General features: G+C 41.2%; 1 protein-coding gene across 1 annotated transcript; it reads right to left on the reverse strand.

Annotated features, from left to right (window-relative positions):
- Window positions 1-839: 839 nt before the first annotated feature.
- COX7A2 (cytochrome c oxidase subunit 7A2) lies at window positions 840-9,814 on the reverse strand. The gene is made up of 4 exons (XM_083608215.1): window positions 7,112-9,814; window positions 5,525-5,614; window positions 2,461-2,545; window positions 840-1,075 (listed from the first exon to the last, which is right to left on the reverse strand). Exons 1-4 carry the CDS (start codon window positions 7,127-7,129, stop codon window positions 1,017-1,019), a joined length of 252 nt encoding a protein of 83 aa, XP_083464341.1. The 5' UTR covers window positions 7,130-9,814; the 3' UTR covers window positions 840-1,016.
- Window positions 9,815-10,920: the final 1,106 nt, after the last annotated feature.

The following is a 10,920-nucleotide window of genomic DNA, read 5'->3' on the forward strand; positions in this document are numbered from 1 at the left end:
ATAACAGCACTATTAAAGCAGCTGGAAAAACAGACAAATACAGAAAACATTTTCTCAATTAGGCTTCACAACAATTACCTAATTTTATAGTTTATTAGAAAACAACATTTGGCATGGTCCCATTGCAGGTGAGAAAACAGGACCTTTAAACATGACTGTATCATTTAATAACTTTAAATGGTTTAAGAAAATGTATTTAGAGGAACGGTATTTAAACAGAAATTCAACAGTGACATCATGTGGTGATACTTCAGTTGATTGTGACACAGGGAAGGTATCTTCCTCCTACTAACTGTAGCTTCCATGCTCTTCTAAAGGCAGTTAATAAGCATTGCCAAGTTCCTGCAGAACCCTTACTCGAGAGTAAGGCTCACTGAACATAGCAAGACTTCTGATTAAAGGCACATATGGCTAGGTTGCATTTTGCCTCAAAATTGGCTCACAGCGTGATTAGAAATCATTTATATAGACCACCTTTCATTGCAAAAGTAATGGTCTGTAGGAAGAATCCAAGTGCTTAGCTTAGACATTGCTTTATGCAAATCACATCATAGTGCGAGTACTCAGGGAAATAAGTGAGTCCTTATTGGTAAAATAAACTTCAATTGGCTAAACTGTGAAGAGCTATAGGAGATGAATTTTGTTCCATGATATTAAGACTGTGTTTATAGTATGACATTTACCTAATCCATGTTTAGCTATTTTTGATCCTGAAGACAAAAAGGATGGCAAATTAGCAAGCCCTACAAATTCAAACTTGAGCCTATTATTTCTGCTTGAGATTAAACTGCAGGCTTCACAAAAAACACATTAAATTCAGCAAATAAACTTTCAACAGATTCGAGCACACAGGAATGTAAAACTACTTTATTGGTCACAGCATAGAACATTTCAACTCAATAAATATTGATCCCCAACACAGACATCATTTATGACAAGGACAAAGTAGGTCCCTGAAGAGTGTTTTGGAATGGTGTGGAGAGGTGTTACTCCAAGATGCATCCTGTAAACTGGGGTCAATTGTTTTTCTTGGGCATTGCTGCATTGAAGAGCACATAAAGGAGATAGCCTGTTCCTGAAGAGAAGACACACAACATTAGGTCAGATCAAGCACAAATGCTTTAGATGATGGCAATTTATTAGCATAAGCTCTCTTTTTTTTAAAGTATTCATGCCACTCTTTTGCTCTAATCTTATTAGACTGACAGAAAATGACACAATATATGTTAAGTTTCTTCAGGCTAAAAGGAGCCAGTTTTCCCATTCCTTTTATATCGCCAGACCAATTAAGTACATAAAGGGAGGATGATGACATTTCTGAGCACAATTCAAAGTGTTGCTGATGACCTTTAAAGCCCTAAATGACCTTGGCCCTGTATACCTGAAGGAGCGTCTTCAACCCCAGCGTTCAGCCCGGACACTGAGATCCAGCACTGAGGGTTCCTTCACTTAGAGAAGTGAAGCTACAGAGAACCAGGCAGAGGGTCTTCTCTGTAGTAGCACCCATCCTGTAGAACACACTCCCATCAGATGTCAAAGAGATGAATAACTTTATGTATAACCTTCATAAGACATCTGAAGGCAGCCCTGTACAGGGAAGTCTCTTAAGGTTTAATGCTTTATTATGTTGTCATATATGTTGGAAACCGCCCAAATGGCTTGGGCAACCCAGTCAGATGGGTGAGGTACAAATAAATTATTATTATTAGGCAAAACTCTAAAAATGCCGTAAGTTTTATGATAAAAATTGCCATCTTAAACTCTTGAGCTTTCAGAAATTTTGGTAAATTAAAGTGCTTCCAGCATGATGTTTTCAATACAGGGATCAGGAACCTGCAGCTCTCCATATATCACTGTACTCTAGGCCCCAGCAGTTCTGGCCAAGGTCAATGATTACTGAAGCTGTAGTCCAACAACATATGGAGGGGCACAGGTCCCCCATCATTTTCCTGGCAGCTGCATTTTAACCTGAGCTTCCATTCAGAAGTTTCTGCCTCATGTTTTTGGGCTTTAAAAAGGTTCCCAACAAATTATTGTAAAGACTGCATTCTCAAAGGTGTCAGAAACCCACTCAGCCAAATAGCTAAGTAAAGTAGGCATTATGGGAAAGTGGCATAGGAAAACCTGCAAGCTTGAATGTAAACTCTCATCCAAATTTGCCCACTGAGCAGAGTGGGAATCTGGGTTCCTTTAAGACAGAGCTCTTATAGACTCAAGTGATGTCCACAACAGAAAGAGAAAATAATGTGGAGAATATTCACAAACAGCAGTCTGGTCTCTCGTGTGCTTTTATATTGGTTTTCCTAAGCATGTTTTTAATAACACGGTAACATACAGCAGAGAATTTCCAAGTTCCTGTTTAAGATTTATGCAGAGGAGGGGTACTTTCTCTCTCAGAAATATGAACACATAACCAGAGACATCTATGACAGCTCTGCTGCTTCTCTGTTAAAGTCTTACCAAAAACGGAAAGGATCATGGTGGTTCGATACAGCATTGCATCCATTGTTCCACCTTTTAGGTACACTGGAATGCCATTATCTTCCTAATAACAACGACAAAGATGCAGAATTCATGTGTTAAGACTCATCTCTTTTAGGCTTTATTTTTTAAAAATTGAAACCTATTCTGCTAGAGTTACAATGTTAGAAAGCTAACTCCTGCTCTGTTTACTCAAGTCCAGGCAAAAAGTACAAAGAGTTATTTCCTGCATCGTTGCCAGTTATTCAAGGCTAAATACTGTAATTTGGAACATCTACCTGATATTGAAAGTTCACCAATACTTTCTGTTGAAAGCATGCTACCATATACTGTAAAAAGAGACTCTACTGTTCAACTATATATGTCATATGAGCAGTAGGGCTGGGCGATAACTGGTTTTCAGCATCACAGTATATCACCAGCTCAACATCACAATAAACCAATATATAATGATGTCTGAAATAAGGATAGAACCATGTGAAGCAAATGGGCTAAGGTCCTGGGAACTGCTACCTAGACAGAGAAAGGTGGGGAGGAAGAAGCAGCCAAACCTTGTGTTGATTCTTGGATGGGGTGGAGTGGAGGTGGAAAGCAGAAGAGGGGAACCCCCACATCCATATTCTCTTAAGGATAAGCCTTATACCCTAAATATTTCTGGGGGTGGGGAGAGATACAATACTCAGGACAGGCAGGCTAAGATAAGCTGCAAGGAAGCAACCAGAGAGGAAAGACAAGATGTAGAAGAATAAATCAACCAGCTCTAACGAGCAGCCTACTTGCAGCCCATTCCTATGCTTGTTTACTTAAACATCCCACCAAGTTCAATAAAACTCAAGTCCCAAGTATATATACACAGGACTGCAGCCTAAATTTAGTGTATTGGGACACCGTTCAACTGATTAGTTACAATATTCTTTTTATTGACCATAGTCAAATATGATCAAACTTTCTAAAGGGTCAAGAATGCCCTTATGTAAGTGGCAATACATTGAGTGCAGAACTGGTTAATCAACCAGCAACCGTGAAAGCAAGGAACTGTTCCCTCCTCAACCCGTATCAGAGCTTGTGTCACTCACAGATCTCTCATTCAGCCACTATGAGGGTATGCGCCAGTCAAACTGTCCCAACCCCATCTACTCTGTGGAAAATGTTTTGTGCTGGCTCCTGCTCAGTGGAGTTGGTTGTTTTCTGAGCATGCAAGTTTAGGTGCACCTACTGTGTTTCATAAATGCTATTAACTGTTGTAAGAACTCAAATCAGAAAACAGGTTATAAATCTACTGAATAAATTTTAGGAGCAGGTATCACCTGCATTCTCTCTCTAAAGAATTTTTGTCCTCATCCTTTCCAGTTAAGCAACATGTCCTGGTTCTCTGGCCATTTGCTAAACTGCTGGCATCTCTAAATGGGAGCACAACGGTAAAGAGGAAACACAAAGCATGTGCATACATAATCATAAATTAGGGTCAGCAAATTAGCTAGAGTCAATAAGGATTGAGTCAGCAGCCTAAATAGTGCAGGGAATGTGAGCACTGTAGCACAGGACAGCAGCGGTGCAGTGAACGTCAGCACTGTGGACGAAGGCATGTATGCACACTGCAATATACTGCCTTAAAGGGTCATGGAAGACATCATTTCATAGACAATGGTGACACTACTTACTTGTGGTTCTGATTTTCCAGTTAACACACAGATCAGCCAGCAAGATTAGAGACCAACTTTCTCCCTCTCAGTTAAATGACCACCTGTCACTGCCCAAGGCTACTTTTCAGGCAGTGCAAAGTCTGTGGGGCCACTGCCACCCTCAGGGAGCAAGTAAAGAAATCAGCCAGCAGATTCCACAATGGCCACAAGGAAAGGAAGAACCCGTTTTATCAAGGCATGATAAAATCTTTGCTTAATCCTTCTGCAAAAGTTTAGCCACATTTCACATGCCAAGGGAGATGACATTCAGTGTGAAATTTGCTGTTATTTTGCAAAGACTGAGAGAGGGACTAGACTCTTAAGTCTTCTAGAATAAAATAATGAAGGAAAATACTTTTTTGTAATTTAGCATGCTTTGCTAGGGTTTTACTGGTTGGGGGTTGATCAAATAACTTATTCCTTTAAAATTCTTGAACAATTTTTGACTAGTCAAATGCCAACACAATGTACCCACCACTTTTGAAAAGATGTCCCATTTTGAACTACTCAACTTAGATGGGCTGATGCTTTAGTGGGCATGGCTTGGGATGCAGGGGGGAGGGGGCCAAGAAAAACTATTTTATGAAAAGTATTTGATTATTAACATTAAGGACAACACAGCTGAAATCCCAACTTTGGAAAAACCAAGTCATGAATCAGACTACCTAGATGATAAAACAAACTATCAAGTAAAAATATTACAGCACATTTTTTACTCATAGCAAGCAGAATAGTGTCTTCTTACATTAGGGATAGAAATCTGTAGCCATCCAGATTCCTGCCCACCCTGACCATCAGTCATGCCATCTGGAGGGCTGCAGGTTCCCCACCTCTACCCTGTACTGTTCAGCATGACAACCGAGAATGAGCAAAGACTGTTAGTACAGCTGTCTATAGAACACACAAAAAGGTTTGAGTTCTAACTTATGATACCCAGCACCACAAAGATTATTTATTAACTAGTCACAATTTGCTAGCCAGGTAGGACATTGCCTATATTTTTTAAGATACTCCCAGAAGCTAAAATTCTGATTTGTCTTCAACAGCTATTGCTGTATCTTTCACATGTAACTTAATTGCATTCGTAAGCATAAATTCATTCATACAAGCATGCTATTGGATTTCAGATAATTTAGCACTACTGAGAAAATAAGCAGCTATCACACAGCAATCAGACTGTGTGGTCTTAAAAGATCAAAAAAAGAAAGATGGCTTGGACGCTAAATGCCATTAGTGGTGCTACGTAAAGTATATTCATCGTAAAAAAAATCATATATATTTATATAGATAGATAGATAAAAACAATATTAAGAGGTTCCATTACATTGTCATTTGTTCTCAAAGTATGCATGCAACCATACCTGGAAATGTTTCTGTAATTCCGGAACCTTGTTTGTAACCTGCCTGCGGGAGGCAGTGCTTATGGATTTCTGAGACATTTGCCGAAGAGTCTGCAAAACAAACAAACAATATTTCTTTTTAAATTATTATTAGAAGTAGTGCTTCTTTTGTTAAGGGTACACTCATATGCACAATTACTTGGGAAGCAAGTAAACTAAACACTAGTGGTTTAGACCAAATGTAGTTAGTGACCACACTAGTGTACACAGAATGATAATCACAGTTTTCTCTGAAACGAAAATGTTAGATATAGCTTAATGAGGCAAGCCTACTTCAGACTATGGCTAACAACCCTAGCTAGTTTTAATAAGCCATACTTAACACTATAATTTTTGTTCTGAACCTACCAAACTGTAGTTAGTTAAGAATGAAAGGAAGTGTTTGATCTTATATGTCAGTGCTGGGTGTGGGGAGTGTATTGTTCAAGGGCTTGCTTACATAAAGCTTAATCATGTTTTGCTATTATATGTAAAAACAGCTATTCTTGTATATATTTAACCTGTGCTGACCATTGCTGCCTCTTTCATTGCATGGCCATTAGGCCCCACTGTTTCACCCCACATTTCTACAAACTGAAAATACAGTAAATCTACATAAATCTGATGAAAGGCACACAAGCTTGTGTCACATGCCTCTTTAAGATACCAACAAAAAACCTGTTGCTTCTGCCAAAAGCTAACAGCTACTTTGTTGAAATCCTGCTTTTCCCAACCCAATTTCCCCTTCTTAATCTGCACCATGTAAAAAAGGAAGTTGGTGCACCAAGTGAACAATACCCAAACCACCAAACTGGGAGACCAAAGACCAACACCTATCTTTGAAAATCAAAGGACTTTGACATGGCAAACATTACCAACCAATGAAAATATAAAGTAAAATACATTGGCTTGGATCCCAATATGTGAACTTAAGACCCATGGAAATAAAATGCCTCATCTCCTCCTGGAAGCCACCTTAGCCCACCAACGCCTCCCCAGATGCCCTCTCCTCCATTAATGTGTGACAGCCACCGTGGAGGAAATAATTGCCCCAAATTGGGCAGACTTCTGAAACCTGATATTGGCAAATTTCCCCTTCAACCCATCCTCCATGGCACCCTCCCCAGCCTTCTTAAAAGAGGTTTTCCAGATCCCGCCCCCTGACCATTTACAAGGCCCAAACCAGTCACAATATGACCACCCCGCCCCCCCCCCCAAACCCCGATACCTTAACTCAAGTATGGTTCCTTTTTAAATAGGCGTAGTTTAGTTTTAAGCAGCCATTTCGACAAACAAAAATACTATTTTATTATAGCTGTTTTTGTGGGAATTGCTGAGGGTGCGGGGTTCACTTTTGCTGCATATTTGCTACGCTGTGTTTTCATTTTTCGCTTTTAAGACTGCGTGGAATTTGCAACCTTGAAAAAGGCAGTTCACAACCGCAGGAAATGCAATAAAAGGGGCCTCCCTTCACTCGTCTATCTCGCTGCTTCCGCGGCTACTTTCCCAACAGCAAAAGCCACCCAAGTCACAGGCCAGACCCTCCTCCTCCTCCTCCTCCGGCCATACCAAAAGGTTCCGAAGCATCTTGGCAGCTCTTCCTCTTCACCTTCCTCCTCGTCTACGCCGTCGCCTTCAAAGCAGGAACAAGGGCACCGGAAACAGGAAGCGAGACGCCGCTCGACGCCGCCTGACGTCACAATCCCTAGGCGACCATGGCGACCGGCGCGCGCATCCAAAGCGAGAGCTTCCGGTATTAATCAACAAGCCGTCTTTCCAGTCTTTCTAGCCGTTGGCACCTCTATGGTTAAATATTCTTTTTTTAAAAAAAAAAATCTCCATAGCGGCGAAAGGCAGATCAGTTTGAGATCGGAAGTATCATATATAACCAGGACGGGTGCCGTCTTTATTTGTAAAGTCTATGAACCCCCTGGTCATTGAGAGACAGAGAGAGCGGGACTTCCTCTTAGGCTGCGGAGTCGTGAGCCAGAGGGAAACCTAGAGCGCCACAAGCGGGCTGGCGGGTGAACTGCAGTGTCCCGCCGCCTTGCTTGATTTACCCGGCTCCTAAGCGCATCCCTGGGCAGGGCAGCCAAGTTCTCCCGAAGCCGGGAGGGAGGCGCTTTTGAAGAGAAGGGTCAGGTTCAACTGCAAAAAGATGCCGGCCCAACTCTCCTCCCCTCCCGGTCCCTTCTTCTTCAGGACTTGGCCAGAAAATGGCTATGCCCCCCTTTCCCCTCTTGAGTAGCTGTTTTATAGGGATAGGGTGGGTATAGCGTTCTTCCCTAGCACGTTTGTTAAAGAGAGGTTTTGCTTTCCTTTTAAAAACACTGCACAGAAGTTGCAACCTTTCAAGGGCGGTTATTATAATTCCCATAAATGCAAGAAAACGGCCACCGCTCCTTAAACCTTCCGCAGCATCCCCACCCGCAAGCGCCGCTTGACTGCTGGAAACTGACGAGGCGAAGGTCTTGCTTTGTAGCTGCCGCTGCTGGTTCCTCTGCTGATTTGCTGACTGGCGGGCAACTTTTAAGGGTGCAAGAAGAGCCCCGAGAAGGAGGTGGATGGGCAGAATTCAGCTGGATAATTTGCAGTTTGGGGACAAATTGTGAAATTCTTCTGGCCTGCCACAGGTTCAGCTACAGGGAGATTGCTCCAGGCAAACCAAGCAGCTAACTGGCTGGCTCAGATGCACGCGATTGCTCCCAAGAAGAGGACATTGAACACACAGAACTTCCACTTCAGACTACTGGATAGTTCCAGTGCACCCTCACTGGAAAATTTCTAAGCCCAGAGTGTTTTTCAATAAGCAACTAGAGAGGGCAATTGTTTGAGGCACTTCACATTATCTCAGTAATTGTTAGCAACCCCTTATTCTACTTTTGCCATTGCCCACACCAGAGTCACATAACTTTCCATCTTTATTTGGTTTGTGGAATCCTACAGCCTAAGACGGTGAAGGGGAACTAGCAACCTTCCAGCAATTGGGAAACTGTTGTTTCCTATTTATGATCTGTACACCACCCACCTTACAATGGGGCCTGGGCAGTTAACAATACAGTGGTACCTCGGGTTAAGAACTTAATTCGTTCCGGAGGTCCGTTCTTAACCTGCAACTGTTCTTAACCTGAAGCACCACTTTAGCTAATGGGGCCTCCCGTGCTGCCGCCGCGCGATTTCTGTTCTCATCCTGAAGCAAAGTTCTTAACCTGAGGTACTGTTTCTGGGTTAGCGGAGTCTGTAACCTGAAGCGTATGTAACCCGAGGTAACACTGTAAAGGATAAATAAAAAAACAATAAACAATGGCACTAAAATGAAAGTGTAAAATAACCAAAGTATAAAAACCAATAATTGAGATTTTGCTGCAGCTGGCTTTAACAAAGAAAACATTAGCACGCTAAAGACTACAGCACCTATCATCCCTGGCCATGCTAGCTGGGACAGATGGGAGTTGAAATTCAACATCTGGAGAACCACAGTCTCCTTTAAAAGCCTAGAAGAATGACATTGTTTGACTTAGTTTGAGCAATTTCTTGTATGGAACTTTAGATAAAAGTGTTTCCTTGTTCTAGCTTCTTTCCTCTGGGGTTTACATTCCCAAATGACCTACTAGCAGATGCAACATCTGACCAGCTCTCAGTCTTCAGAAGAGTCTACTTTTGCACCTGACCTGGTGCCAGTGGTTTGGCGCTGCCTGAGAGCCCCAAGCTTGGCAGCAATGGCAGTGGCTGGCTGCCATTTTAAATGATCCAAAATGCAATGCCCCATTTCATATATATATTAAATTAAAACAGTGGGCAGCCACCACAGATGAGATACATACTTGGCTCCTATTCAAAAGCAACACTGATGTGCACCTATCACTAAAGAGCCTACAAAAGAGGGCAGCAAGTTGCCACTGCTGTCATGTCAAAAGGTAAGTGTAGTCACGTTAGAAGAGTTACGTATTGGGGCCCATAATTCCTAGGCAAGCTGGAGATGCATTATTAGGTAGACTTGGAACATGAGGGCTTAGAGCCATATTTGTGTGAGCAGGTGCAACTCTCACTTCAACTTACTCCTTGGAAGAATGTCCAAATCCATCCATCTTTCTTGCTTTCTTGCTTTACTTACTTACTTACTCGCTTATTTAGAATTGTCTCTCCCGAGCCTGAGGGGGAGAAAGTGGGGAGGCTGTAGTGGGATGAAGAAAAGAGGCAGCCACCATCATGTTGGACCCATATAATCAGGGCTGTTATTTGTTATATCTTTGTCATCATGCAAGTTTGACAAGGTTTGTTGCTGTTTAATTTTAGTTCAGCAATGCTCAAAGAAGAGGCCTTACAATGGCATAGTTTCCTGGAACTTACTACTAGTTAATTGCATGACAAATTGTCCCTAATGACTGTTAACAAGCATCATTACTAACACAACTTGAAATACATTTTGAATGTTGTGACATTACACTACCATTAGTGTAAACAAAACAGGTGATATGATCCTTTTACTGGGGTTAAACTCCCGCCAATAAAAATATATAACCTCATTGGTGGGTTTATTTTCCCATATCCTGTTATATGAATATGCTAGTTACTGTTATGAATCTTTTTTCATATTACTATTTTCCTAAGTAATGCTTGGTATGAAGAAATTAGTAGACTTTTAAAAACTGACTTCTCCCAGCAAATGCAAATTGCTTCTAGTTATCACTCACATGCTGTCTGATGTGCTATTCAACATAATAAATTCATCTTTGTACTTTTATTTTTTTGCTCTGACCATTAAATTATTTCTGATATAAAAATGAAAATTACTTTTGTAGGTCTGGTAGTTTTATTTTGACTTCACAGAACATTTTAGGGTTTCAATGGATGTTAATTTAGAATGAAATGGAAAGGAAACTGATTCTCTGAAGAGAATCCAGGAACACTTGCTATAATGATTATCTTCATGATTTGAAGACAACAGCCTGCCTTTCATTAGGGCATAAGCAGTGCCTTTAGGACCCATGTGCTGACTGTACAGTTCTCATGAGTAACACATTTATGCACAACGGTAGCTAAGAACACCTGGAGTTGTGGTTAGTACCAACTGCAGACATGGTGAAAAATTCACAGCATAGAAATAGGAAGAAGAAACCAGGGCTAATCATTTGTTAGCAAGAACATTGTACACCTCAGGGGGAGGGGGGCAGCCACATGCAGTTGAAGATAGGCAACTCTTAATTGTATTTTTCCTTCTAAGGTACTTGCTTAAAAACAGCCAAACAATGGAGCCAATTAGATCAGCAGCCAATTAGAACTCTTAAAAATCTTTACTTAACAGTTGACTCAAATTACAAAGAACAAAATCAACTAGTACCTTGGTCTCTAAAATAATCATATCTCACATTGCTTCA

The sequence above is a fragment of the Podarcis filfolensis genome (genome assembly GCF_964270895.1).
Source record: "Podarcis filfolensis genome assembly, chromosome: 3".
Classification (NCBI taxonomy): Eukaryota; Metazoa; Chordata; class Lepidosauria; order Squamata; family Lacertidae; genus Podarcis; species Podarcis filfolensis.

Excerpts from the sequence above, each read along its gene's own strand:
- COX7A2 (XM_083608215.1), bottom strand. Across the intron at positions 2,546-5,524 it reads AATTACAGAAACATTTCCAG|GAAGATAATGGCATTCCAGT; the intron begins GTATGGTTGCAT and ends CGTTGTTATTAG. Across the intron at positions 1,076-2,460 it reads CATGATCCTTTCCGTTTTTG|GAACAGGCTATCTCCTTTAT; the intron begins GTAAGACTTTAA and ends TCTTCTCTTCAG.